This window comes from Rhipicephalus sanguineus, chromosome 2, assembly GCF_013339695.2.
Source record: "Rhipicephalus sanguineus isolate Rsan-2018 chromosome 2, BIME_Rsan_1.4, whole genome shotgun sequence".
Lineage (NCBI taxonomy): Eukaryota > Metazoa > Arthropoda > Arachnida > Ixodida > Ixodidae > Rhipicephalus > Rhipicephalus sanguineus.
The window spans coordinates 27,793,229-27,806,569 of NC_051177.1; the positions used below are offsets into that span (position 1 = coordinate 27,793,229).

At 46.6% G+C, this 13,341-nt stretch overlaps 1 protein-coding gene across 1 annotated transcript in view; it reads left to right on the plus strand.

The window, feature by feature from the left end:
- Positions 1 to 13,341, plus strand: part of LOC119382607 (cullin-associated NEDD8-dissociated protein 1) — a 59,513-nt gene that overhangs the window by 2,199 nt on the left and 43,973 nt on the right. The window contains exons 3-9 of the mRNA XM_037650386.2: positions 445 to 512; positions 706 to 818; positions 1,518 to 1,787; positions 7,156 to 7,282; positions 8,238 to 8,400; positions 8,993 to 9,093; positions 11,885 to 12,039. Of these exons, the coding sequence (XP_037506314.1) occupies positions 445 to 512; positions 706 to 818; positions 1,518 to 1,787; positions 7,156 to 7,282; positions 8,238 to 8,400; positions 8,993 to 9,093; positions 11,885 to 12,039 (997 nt within the window). The remainder of the gene's footprint in view (positions 1 to 444; positions 513 to 705; positions 819 to 1,517; positions 1,788 to 7,155; positions 7,283 to 8,237; positions 8,401 to 8,992; positions 9,094 to 11,884; positions 12,040 to 13,341) is intronic.

The window sequence follows — 13,341 nt, forward strand, 5'->3', positions numbered from 1 at the left end:
GTCAGTTAAATATATTTAAGTGATGTTACATATGTTGCATCTGGCCACAGCTGCATGACTTGTAGAAAATTTGGCACCCTTTATTTGTTGTTTGTTTATGTATTTACTGAAGGCCAAAGTCGATACAGAGGGTTGTAGGTAAGAGACAAACAGGAATAAATGCAGCGATTAATGATGAAATTGTATATAACAGGCTAGTAACTACATTGCTGGTTTGTGCACCGCAGAAACATTGCTAATTGGCGATTGTTGCTATGACAGCAGTGATAACCACCACTGGCATAGCATCAATTTAGTATACGAATCTGTACTAATGGTGATACTGTTAGCAGTGATTATCACCACTGACATAGCGGTTTTTTGTGGGTTTTTTTTTGCAACACATGGAGCACGGGTGTTGTAATAACATTTAATAGCTGTTTAAAAACATGTTTTCCTTCACAGGTAGTGAAAATGCTGCTGAAACTCTTGGAAGACAAGAACGGAGAAGTACAAAACCTCGCTGTGAAATGGTAAGATATTTAAGAGAAAATTCTTGGTGGTAAAAGAAACTTGCTATCTGTATTCACTTGAAGCTGTTGACCACTGCCTCAAGCACAACACTGATTACAAACTTGTTTCTTGATTTGTCCATCACTGTTTTGCTGTAAATAAGCCATACTGTTTGAAGTTCTGGGTCAAGTAACGATGCATGTTCTAATCCAGCCTAGGTCCACTGGTGAACAAGGTGAAGGACTACCAAGTCGAGACCATAGTTGACAGCCTCTGCAACAACATGATGTCTGAAAAGGAGCAGCTGCGCGATATCTCTAGCATGGGCAAGTTCTCTTTCGCTTATGCTGTCTATTGAATTTCTCTGACGCACAGTGACCTACTTTGTTGACCATACTGACACGAGAATTTTCAGTTTTTTTTTTTTTTTTGCTTGCGTCAAAAGTCCAGCGCTCAAGAGCCTAGAAGATGTACTGGTAGGCGTGTGTGGATCCTGAAAAAGTAATTTCAGTATGTTTTTAAAAGCTAGTTTCGGTGCAACACGTGGTATGAGCTTCTCGTTATGCACTTGCGCAAGATGTGATGTTTCCATGGCAGCTCTGCTCTGTGGCTCCATTAGCGACTCATAAGCGGCCATTTTGAATTTTTTCGGTGATGCACAAGTGGCCATTTTGAATGTTTTGGTACCTGACGTCATTACAACAAGCCATAATGGTGTGTGAAGTCACCAGAATTGACGCTGTAGCCTGATGTCATGATAGTGTCGATGTCAGTAGGTGCACCATGTGAAAATCGGCTTTAATGTCAAAATAAAATATATCAGCGTTTTTCTGAGCTTCCCGCTTGCTTATATCCATCTCTCTATACAGAACATTTGTACGGCAGAGTAAAATCATCTTTGAATATTGGTGTCGGTATCCCTTTAATGTGTGATTTGAGTTGTTGAGCACAGACAGTGAGAAAATGCCACCTGAAGAGATGATAGATGTGCTTCAAGCTGCCCCTTTGTTCATCACTATGTGCAGGCCTAAAGACTGTAATCGGAGAGCTGCCAGCCTGCAGCGGGGGCACGCTGGTGGCATCGGTATGTAAGAAGATGACTGGGAGGCTCGGGCGAGCCATTGGCCGCCAGGAGGACGTGGCTGTACAGTTGGAGGCCCTGGACATTCTGGGGGACCTGCTGAGTCGCTTTGGTGCCATGCTGCTTCCCAGCCAACCGGCCATTCAAGAAGCCCTGTTGCCCCAACTGGCCTCGCCGAGGCTGGCCGTGCGAAAGCGCTCCATTACTGCCATAGGTAGGGCCACCGTGATGGTTAAGACGTTTGCCACAATTGCATGCGTCATGCAAACCAGCACTTGAGAACCTACATTGACATACGCACGCAAATCTCTCAAGTTGAATGGGATGAAGGTATGGGTATGATACATAGTGTTGTATTTCAAGAACAGGAGAGATGAAGAATTCTTGATCACGGGGTGTTGCTGGAGCCAAGACTGCAATTGCCTGCCTTAGAGCGTGTGCGTGTATGCTTCTTGTACCCTCTCCCCCAACCCAAACAAAAGAGGAGGAAAGGGCTCGTGCGAAAGCGGGGGTGGGGGGGGGGGGGGGGGGGGAGGGGCCATTGTGCTGAATTGGGTGAGTCAGGAAGAAAGAGGAAGTACAGTAAAAGCTCGTTCATTCAGATTTCTAGGGACCGGAAAAAACGCCCGAATTAACCGAATGTTCGAATTATCGAATGGTCGAATACTTTACAAAGTAATCGCGGATGCGTGTCTGTTTTCGAGCAGAAATTCGCGCGGACACAATTTTTCTGAGCCCTTTAAGGTGCTCAACAGCTCGCATGCTGTCTGCAGTGCCGAAACAAAATTCTTCAAGGGCGACGAGGGCCTCCGCGGCTTCCTTCACAGTACGAGCGGGCCTGTGTGGCTCAAGGTGTGGCTGCTCCTCTTCAGGCTCTTCGTTCTCGGATTCGTTGCCATGCATCACTTCCTTGACGATTTGCTCATCAGAGAGCCGGCAGTGGCAACGCCATCATCAATGCCGATATAATTGTTGAGTTTCACTGCATCAGGCATAACACTTCCGAAATCCTGCCCGTCATCAGCACCGTCGTCCGGCGACACTTCGGCCAATGTGGCATCGCTGGAGTCTGGTACAACAAAGCCACTGTGCCTGAAACAGTTGGCAGTGGCGTGCGCAGGCGTGTTCTGCCACACATACGCAAGAATGCTAACAGCGCGCAGGAGACTTACATCGTCTTGTTTGCCGATGTCAAGGCACAGGAGCAACTTCACGTCGGGAGAGCCCATTTTTCAGGGCACGCAAAATTTCTACTTTCGTGGTGAAGTCCTTGGCCTCATACTTGGGCTGCTTCGCCGGCGTTGCCATTGGCAGAGAGTGCGTTCACATGAGAAGTCAGCACAAAAGCACCAGCAACGATCAAGCTAAAGGAGCCATACTGAATCGTTCCTCCATAAAACGGCGTTCAACGGTGCAGCCCACCACGAAGGCAGCCCATCAACGGGAACAAAGCAACAAACAAATGGCACTGCCAAACCCACACGCAAAGAAAAGGCATTCAATCAGTCTCAAGTCAAGCCAAGTCAATAATTGATGTCCATGGCGATGCTGCGTTAAAGCTTCACTTTTGTTCCAAATTGTTCTTTTTTCATTTTCGAGCCTCGCCAGCGGCCCGCAAGTCGCCGAATTATCCGATTTGCGGTCAAATCTGTCCGAAATAACGAGCGCCCAGTCTCATAGAGTGATGCATATATTTACAGGGACCAGATGACGTGTCTGAATTAACCGATTTTTCGAATTAACGAGAGCCGAATTAACGAGCTTTTACTGTAGTCGATTAAAAAAAAAGCATTGTAAATGTCCTACTAAGGCCTGTGTCGTTTCAAACTCGGGGTCACAATGAGTACTTAGAATTTATTCCCTCTTGCATTGTTGTGTATAGCTTTCTTCACTGCGTGAAAGAGTTGCTGGTTGTGTTGTTGATAGCTACATTGTGTGGGGTTTGAGCGATATAACCGCCGCCGCCCTCTGAACACACGGAGACAGTTCACACGGTCGGGCAACAAAACGCGTGTAGGTTTATTAAACACTTCTTTAAAACATATATGGCGAGCTCGCCGGCCGAATTAGTAAACACGTAACACGTAAACGATGAATACTGGTAAACAACGCGCACACTCAAGAGAATGTAAGGCATGCAATACAATATAACATAAGACATACAATAAGACATACAATAACACAACATAATACAATACAAATGCAAAGGCGGCGCCGCAGATGTACGACTCACCACGAGGGCCCGAGGGAAGCGAGCCGCGGTACCGACCACCACGGACCCCGCGGCCGTCGTCCATCCGCGCGCGCTGCCACACCCCAAAAGAGAGATTCACTCCTGTTTCTATGCGCTGGCCTAAATTCGCGGCGGCGATGCCGGCGCCACCGCGCTAAACTCGGGTTACAGCGCCAGCGCATCACTGACCTTGGACGAACGCCTCGGCTTACGCCGAGCACGTGCGTTCCAAACACAGCGGCCGCGCCCAAGTTACGGCAGTCGCCTTTACAGGGGTGATATAGCACCCCCACATCCCCCCAACCTTAATTCAAACACATATCCCGAAAAAAAACTTAAAACAAAAAGCTACACAAGCTCTACGAAAGAACAAGTGGTGTAAATGTCCCTACAGAATGTCCGTGCACCGCGGCACAGCCGCTGGTCGACACCGCTGCGCTGGCTTGACCTCCGTCCCGGAACCGCAAAGGCAACGTGGCCGTCGGCGCGAGAGAACGTCGCTCGCACCGACACGTCTTCTGGTTGCGGGCAGCACTCAACGAGGGCGCCGATTTGAAGGCAGCTACGCAGGTCACGATCATGTCGGCCATTGGTGGAGACGATGTGCAGCACACGGCCATCCGCGGGTTACAACTCCCACTGTGTACACTCTCGAAAGAACGGTGCAGTCCGGCTAGCAATGACATCGGCGGTGACTGAGGCGACAAATGCAATGAACGGTTGCTTTTTCTTAGTTCAATCGTGTGAGCAAGCTAAAAATGAGGGAAGCTGAGTGCAACAACTCGACGCCACGATCCAGCGGGTTGTGTCTCGCGTGCAACAGGCAGCTAAGCAGAGCCTTTGGCCTAACGGCTCGCTCGACACAACCGGCATCCAAAAACAAGCACTCGCACAGGCGCAGAAGAGGCAGCCGCGAGGAGACATCAGCTCTCTGAGGTGGCCCTAAGCGCTCGCTGCACACAGCAGCTTACCGAGCGATCGGCGTCCACCGTCCCGGACGATGTCACGACGCCTCGGCGTCGAGCCGCAATGCCAGCAGCAACGACACCCGTGGCCCCTGGCCACCCGGCTACACAAGCCGCGACTCCCAGAGTCAAAGAGAGAGAAGAAACTATTTACAGAAAAGTCGGACCACCTACGAGGCTTCTGTACTCACTCGCTTCGGGCTTGCCTACCATCCACGTTCTCTATGCTTCGCTCCCCAGGATGCGGACCATGTGACTCTCATACCGACACTCAACGACCTTCTTAAAAATAAAAATGAACCGCCTGCGAACAGATAAAACTTAGCGTGCCGACAAGTTCCAACACGCCACAGCAACCGATCTCATCGCGCTCTCCAAAAAGCACGCCGCCGACGCTAGTGATTAAAGTCCCCCCTTAGGCTTACTTTAAGCTCACAGAAATGCTGCCCCGAACCGTGAAAACCGTCGTCCGGTGCTCCAAGAGCGCCACGTTGGGCGCCAGTGTGGGGTCTGAGGCGATAAAACCGCCGCCGCCCTCGGAACACACGGACACAGTTCACGCGGTCGTGCAACAAACATGGACGTTTATTACACAGTTCTTTACATAATGCGAGCTCGCCGGCCGAATTAGTAACACGTAACACGTAACACGCTAGACAATGAATACAGGGAAAGCAACACTCAAGAGAATGTAAGGCATGCAATACAATACAGTAAAAGCTCGTTAATTCGACTCTCGTTAATTCGGAAAATCGGTTAATTCGGACACGTCATCTGGTCCCTGTAAATATATGCATCACTCTATGAGACTGGGCGCTCGTTATTTCGGGCAGGTTTGACTGCAAATCGGATAATTCGGTGACTTTCGGGCTGCTGGCGAGGCTCGAAAATGAAAAAAGAACAATTCGGAACAAAAGTGAAGCTCAAACGCAGCATCGCCATGGACATCAGTTATCGACTTGGCTTGGATTGAGACAGCTTGAACGCCTTTTTTTCGCGTGTGGGTTTTGTTCCTTTGTTCCCGTTGGTGTGCTGCATCGTTGATCGCCGATTTATCGAGGAACGTTTCACTGCGGCTCCTTTAGCTTGATCGTTGCTGGTGCTTTTGTGTTGACTTCTCGTGTGACCGCACTCCACGCCGATGGCAAAGCCGGCGAAGCAGCCCAAGTACGAGGCCAAGGACTTCACCACCAAAGTAGAAATTTTGCGTGCTCTGAATAATGGGCTCTCCCGACAAGAAGTGACGAAGAGTGATGAAAGGGGGTCCTTGTATCGGCGGCAAAAGAAGGAAGGAACGAGTAACCGTACTTTTAGCCACCAACGTGACGGGAACAGAGCGCTTGCTGCTTCTCGTTATCGGAAAGGTTCAAAAGCCACGCTGCTTTAAGAACATCAACAATCTTCCTGTGGATTACCGTGCCAACCGAAAAGCGTGGATGACGGGTGAAACTTGCGGACACTGCAGACATCATGCGAGCTGCTGAGCACCTTGAAGGGCTCAGAAAAATTGTGTCCGCGCGAATATCTGCTCAAAAACAGACAAGCATCCGCGATTACTTTGTTAAGTAAAGTTATGTTGAAAAAACTAGTGCATTTATTGTGTTTATTTCGACCATTCGATAATTCGGACATTCGGTTAATTCGGACATTTTTTCCGGTCCCTAGAAATCCGAATTAACGAGCTTTTACTGTATCACATAAGACATACAATAAGACATACAATAACACAACATAATACAATACAAATGTAAAGGCGGCGCCGCAGATGTACGACTCACCACGAGGGCCCGAGGGAAGCGAGCCGTGGTACCGACCCCCACGGACCCCGCGGCCGTCGTCCATCCGCGCGCGCTGCCACACTCCAAAAGAGAGATTCACTCATGTTTCTATGCGCCGGCCTAAATTTGCGGCGGCGATGCCGGCGCCACCGCGCTAAACTCGGGTTACAGCGCCAGCGCATCACTGACCTTGGACGAATGCCTCGGCTTACGCCGAGCACGTGCGTTCCAAACAGAGCGGCCGCGCCCAAGTTACGGCAGTTGCCTTTACAGGGGTGATATAGCACCCCCACAATATATTTACAGGGACCAGATGACGTGTCTGAATTAACCGATTTTTCGAATTAACGAGCTTTTACTGTAGTCGATTAAAAAAAAGGCATTGTAAATGTCCTACTAAGGCCTGTGTCGTGACAAACTCGGGGTCACAATGAGTACTTAGAATTTATTCCCTCTTGCATTGTTGTGTATAGCTTTCTTCACTGCGTGAAAGAGTTGCTGGTTGTGTTGTTGATAGCTACATTGAAAGAAAGAGTTGGTAGTTGTGTTGTTGATGGCTACATTGATGACGGAACTCGAGTTAGCACTTGTGCTTTTTTTCTTCAGGCTATCTAGTGATGAGCTGCAGTCAAGGCCTTTTCAACAAGTTGATGGACACACTCTTAGAAGAGCTGGCAAAAAATACTTCGACATCGACCACAAGAACATACATACAGTGTATAGGAACTATTAGGTAAGTTTGACTCGAGCACATCTGGAAGGCTAAACCAGCTTCTGACATAATTGACATTTTGCTACATTGACACCAGTTTTAATGCTGTAGATCTTGGTTGTGACAATGGCTGTTGCTTAGCCAAACTCGTTTGGCAGTACTTCCAGGTTTTACTGTTAGCCTCGTGATTAGCCCTGTTAGACACGTGTCTCTGCCAGGTTCAGTCCCTGGATGAGAATGAATTTTTTTCACCACAGAACTTGCCCTTTTGAGAAACCACTGAGAGTTTTCCTTTTTTAAATGTTGTGATATTTCGTACTGCACATTCTTATGCCTTCTCATTATGTAGCCATGGAAACTTCTGTTTACAAGTATAACAGTGATGACTGTGGTGCTGTTAGGGAGTTTTGGATTGTGGGTACCCAAATTGTAACCAAGTAAACGTGTACCAGTGTACATAAACAGCCAAGCATACAAAAGAACACCAGCAGAACATGGGACATTGGATAAGCAGAGCTTCTTTGGGTTAGTTGTATATGAATAGTCTAAAACTGTCTATTGTTAGGCTTCTATCTAGATACAATTATGATGCTTTGCAGAATAGCACCTTAGATTTATGTCTGTTAAACAAATGACTGAGTGCAGGTACTTTTTGTGCTCCGCATGTTCACTACAAATCATATGACTCACTCTTGGCTTTGCACCAAACACTACATACCTTAGTTCAATGCAACACCATTACATCAGTGTAATTTCTTGATAGTTTCGCCCACCTCCTACATTCACAAATACCTGCCACTGTAGTCACAGGTTTGATCCTGCCAATTGGTGTTACATTCTAATGGAGTTAGAATTTAGGGGTACTCAAATGGCCAAGATCAATCTGGAGCTCCCTGCTACAATGGGCCTCATGATCTAATTGCACTGTTAGCATGTGGAACCTCATAATTGACAATTTTTGTTGTTTGTTAACCAGCCGGCAAGCCGGACATCGCATGGGTGACCACTTGGAACGGCTGATGCCCTTGATGGTGGAGTACTGCAAAGTGGAAGACGATGAATTGAGGGAACACTGCCTGCAGGGCTTTGAGAGTTTGCTTCGCCGCTGCCCCAAGGAATTGGTGCCCCATGTGCCAACAGTGAGTGCCCAGAACAGCAGGCATCCTGTTCAGATTCCCTGGACTTATTGACAGTATCTGAGGAGCACTGTTTGATTGGCTGCTCATGAAGTTCAACGATGAGAAGCACTTAAAAACATTAATGGCTCTCAGTATAGCTGATCTGGCTTTACAGCCAATCTAGCAGCAGGATGCCTTGTGGAAATCTATGCCGAATGGCTTTTGGGCAGTTTTTATTGTGGCTTCTTTATAGGCTCTCCTCCAGTACTTGAACCTGCATGCTCTTGCTTTTCTGCTTTGATCATCGGCCATCATGGAGTTTGTCATAAGAAATGTATTGCAGGCAATCTTGCTGCCTACTATTAGTACAGATGCTTCAGAATTGTTTAGGCACAGGAAATTACTGTTCCTTAGTAGGAAAATTGTCAATTGTTTCGAGCACCTCAGACTGCAGTCAGTTATTTTTTTTCACTACAAGCGGTCTACAACTTGACACATAATCATGCATCTGCAAATGTAAGGAATGTCAAGTGCTGGTGAATGGACATCTTGTGACAGTGTTATTTGTTGTGCATATTTTTCTGAAGCAGTGGTCTTCTTTGTTGCTTGATAGATAATGAAGATTTGTTTGGAGTATATCTGCTATGACCCCAACTACAACTACGATGATGAGGATGATGAGAATTCTATGGACATGGACAGAGACTCTCAGGGGTGAGCTGCCATCTAGTGATGTCTAAAAGCAGTGCTTATCAATAGGCCAGTGCTGTCTTGAACTGAACCTGAACGGTGTGCCTGTGTTTTATTTTTTTAGCAGAGCAGTTTCTCTACAAGAATGGGAAATGTTCTTATATATGCCAGTGGAAAACAAAAAAGTGACCTACAAACTTCTTTAAAATGAGGTTTAAAATTCGTGTGTCTCTACAGGGATTTTAAGGCGACTCTTACTTAGTTACAGTATATTCTCCATAATTCAAACTCAAGGGGACCTCACGATTTCTTTTAATTATCGGATGTTTGAATTATCAGAAATTCTCATAAATATGACTTGGGGCAACATACTACCAACTTGTGTTGTAATGTTTATTGTTTCTGAGTGCCGCAGTAGCATCATAGACAGCTCTGCGTGATTGCCAGCCAAGTTTCTGGTCTTCAACAGTCATAGTGCTACTTGTTATTATACATTGTGTGCATGCGTGCGTAAATAATTAACCCATTGAGAGTCGAATTTTTTTCCCGAAATGTGTGCCCCAGTGTGCATCTTTTATTGCTGAATTAAATTCTTCAGACGAATCTATTTAAGCAAAAATTGTCTAAAATTATTTTGGGTGACTGTAAAGTGACAAAAAAATGTGTTGGTACATACTCATGGTTTATTAGTGAGTAACAGCAAAAGCAATTCTAAAATAAAAAAACCTATACGACTGTTAAAAAATTAAGCGTTGAAATAAAAGTCTGTATAGTTCACAGACATACGATTAAGTGCACGAAGTGGCGTTACGTGGAAACACAGGGGCAGAAAAGCCACTTTTGATCGAGTCAGCATCGTCTCGCCGTGCACACTTTTGAGATGTCACTCGCCGATCAACATACGAGTGTTAACTCGTAAGTAACTTCTCGTATGATGGGCTGACATTTACTGAATCGGATTCTGATTTGGCAGCCGAGCGGCGATTTAGAGGAATCGCTGCTATACTCTGTTCCAGAAGTTCCGTGCAGCAGAGCCAAGGCTACACGACCCTCGAGCGCAGGTTGTTGCGAAGCGAGATGTAGTGCCCCATATACGTAGCCCGTTGTTTGTCCTCATGGCTTTTGCAAGCGGTCTCGTCGGAGGATTTTTACTTGAAGGCTTCTCTGCGTGTTGTAGCTTGATTTGTATGACGATTTTGTCGCATTTTCTGTATAAAACAATTTTTGTGGCTCCATGATACTGAAGAAAGAGTTCTTGCTTGTACGTGTTATAACATGCAAATGACGAAAGAAATAACCCTGTTGTGGCTCGTATGTGTTACGTTTTTACTTATAAAGGACCAAGGAATGGTACGACACTGTCTAAACTTATATGAGTAGTCCGCACAGCCCGAGCGTCCACAGCGCCGCGGTGGACCCAGTCTTGGGTTGTGATTAGTCCGCGGTGGCAGATTTGGTCACTCCTTAGTCAAAATGGCGGCGCCTGGTTCACCTGTGCGATATCGTGCAAGTATCTCGAAGACGCGCGCTTTTACGGTGCCGAGGAGAATATTTAACCACTTTCACAATTACAGCTCATCTCACTGCGCAGTTGCACAGCGTCCCGAGACGCTCTTGCCGCTTTCGCTGCAGCGCTCGCCACTAGCAGATGACAGGGCGCGGAAGGATACACTTAGATGTGCTCGCCCTCCTGATTGGTTGAGAAGGCCTGTAGCTTCCACAGTGCTGCACGGAACTTCTGGAACAGAGTAGACTCACTCGTGGCAGAGAAACCGGCGCGCATTTCCATAGCGCAAGCAAACTGCGCGGGTGAGCGCATTGAAGAAAACTGTGTAGTTGTGAGCGTGTCCGGACAGCAAAAGCAAGTCCGGAATGTATAATAATCATTTTATTGCCAACGTGACAGCAGAGGTTTTGTGTTAGCGCCTGCACGGAAACGGGCGTAAATGTGTACAGGGGAGCAATAAACAACAGAGTTAACAAATCAGTCAACTTTTAAAAGGTTCTAAACCGGAAAGCCACCAGTTTGCGGGCGCAACAAGCTGGGACCAGCCGAAGAATGAAACCAAAACTAGTCGGTGCACCGCTGTAGTAAAGCATAAAAAAAACAACGGAGACATCGGCGCAAGAAAAAAAATTTACGTATTCGCGCAGTGTGGCAGCACATACCAAGCAAGAGATTTGATCGAAAAAGGCACACCTTTTAAACATACAGGAATGATGTACATGTAAGTCTTTGACCGCCTTGTGGCTGTTAGTTGATGACATACTACATGTACATCTTTGACCCTCAAAGGGTTAAGGGACAAAAATGTGCTGTGTCCCGTTGCAGATGATAACCCCCTTCTCAATCTTAGGACGCTTTTCCACATGACACCAGTGTGCTGTGATGAAAGTGATTTGAGGAGCAGTTGGCATGTGGTAGACCAAGGCCAGACCTTCTCGGGCTTTTTCTTTCTTTTTTTTTGTTCTTCCTCAGCATGCTATTGTTGGTGCACATGGTCAGCTAGAAGCAACGCAGGAAGCAGATTATTTCCAGGCATGGACAAGCAAAAAGTTTGATTTACCTGAATTTGTGCAGTGAGGTAGTTTGAACTAAGTGGATTTAAAATACATCGAAAACGTATCGGGCCAACCAAAAATTTAAGGTTTGATTGAATTAACCGAAAGTTTGAATTATTAAGAGTGTACTGTATATCCATTATTTTATTGTAGTGAGGTTCGAGTAGGTATGTAGATTGGTATTGTGCAATAGTTTTGGTAAGAGGTGACATTGTACAGACATCATGATTTTCTTTCACCGCCTCACTTGCAGGGAGAGTGAAGATGAATACAGTGACGATGATGACATGAGCTGGAAAGTACGGCGGGCTGCTGCAAAATGTCTGGAGGCAGTCATTGCCACCAGGCATGAAATGCTCCCAGAATTCTACCGTGTCGTTTCACCTGCACTGATTGCACGTTTCAAAGGTTTGCATTACCTCTTGCATTACCTCTTGTTTTTGTGGTGTTGGTTTTCAGTCAATGGCCGATTTCCCAGTTCCTAGGGAATTTGAAATTGTCCAAAAAATAGGGCAGTTTGAAAAAAACAAATTCATGCTTTTTTACTTTGCTCAAGCGGTCAAATGGCTGCAACCACGTCTGAAATAGGCCTCCAGGCCGCCTCCCAGCACGCTTATCAGACATTTTGGTCCTCGCACAGGCTTTCATGAATACATTTAGTACCGCTGGGAACCTTTCCAAACTACATCCTAACTTCCACTTGCAATTATACATCTCTTGACTAGTGCTGTCGATACAAACAAGGTGCAGAAAAAATTGTGGCTATGATGCGAATCACAAAGGCTGTGGTGGCAGAGCGGATGACTCAACCGGCTTTCCCCTCTGCGTGTAAACAATGTACTAGTGTACGAAGATTTCCTCTGTTTCATTGAAATGCAGCATGGAGCCAATCGTTCCTAGTTGTGTACAGCATGTCACCTTAAGCTCACGCCGTTACTAGTGTGCTTGGTGCATTGTACGCATGTGTTTGCCGTGAGAGCGTTCGTTGTGCCCACTCTTTTCCCCACAGCACATGGGCACGGTGATGGCTAGCTGCTCTGATTACAGAAAGCTATGCATCTGTGGGGCACACTTAGTGGGTTTGCACAGAGAGGCAGCAGTGAATGGCGGTGCAGTGCTTTTGGGTTGTCACCTATTAAAAGCATGCAGTACACTTACAACTGTGCTAGGCCACGTGCAATACTGAGCAATTAGCTGCAGATACATATCTTAATAGGGCTTTCAGCGATTGAGTTGCACTGGCACATTTGCTGCCTGCTGCCATCATTCCTCTGTGCATTTACGGTGCTCATCCGAAAAAGCATTTATGCATTCTTGCCGCGACAGTGGCCTCTTCAGATTCTCGGTATGCTTCACCCCATAACACCTTGGCATTGCAGCAAAGCTTTTTTTTTTTTGAAATCTATTACAGCTGCAAACGGATCACCTCATGAAAGCACTGGTTAGAGCCTGCAAGATGATCGGTGCGACAGCGGTGGTGGCTTCAATTAAGGGGAGACGCGGGTCTTGGAACGGTCAAAATGGTCAAAAAATCGATTTTTCGCAAAGCTTATTTTCGAGGCGTTTGTACTTCTGAGCACCTACTCTCAAATTGCTAACGCTAAATTCGGTCGGGAAACGCGATAAAATCGGCTTTCAAAGCACCCCGGCAGCACTAAAATGTCCCCAAAAGGACGAAATTTGTTCGAACTTCCCGCGCGCGCCATGAGC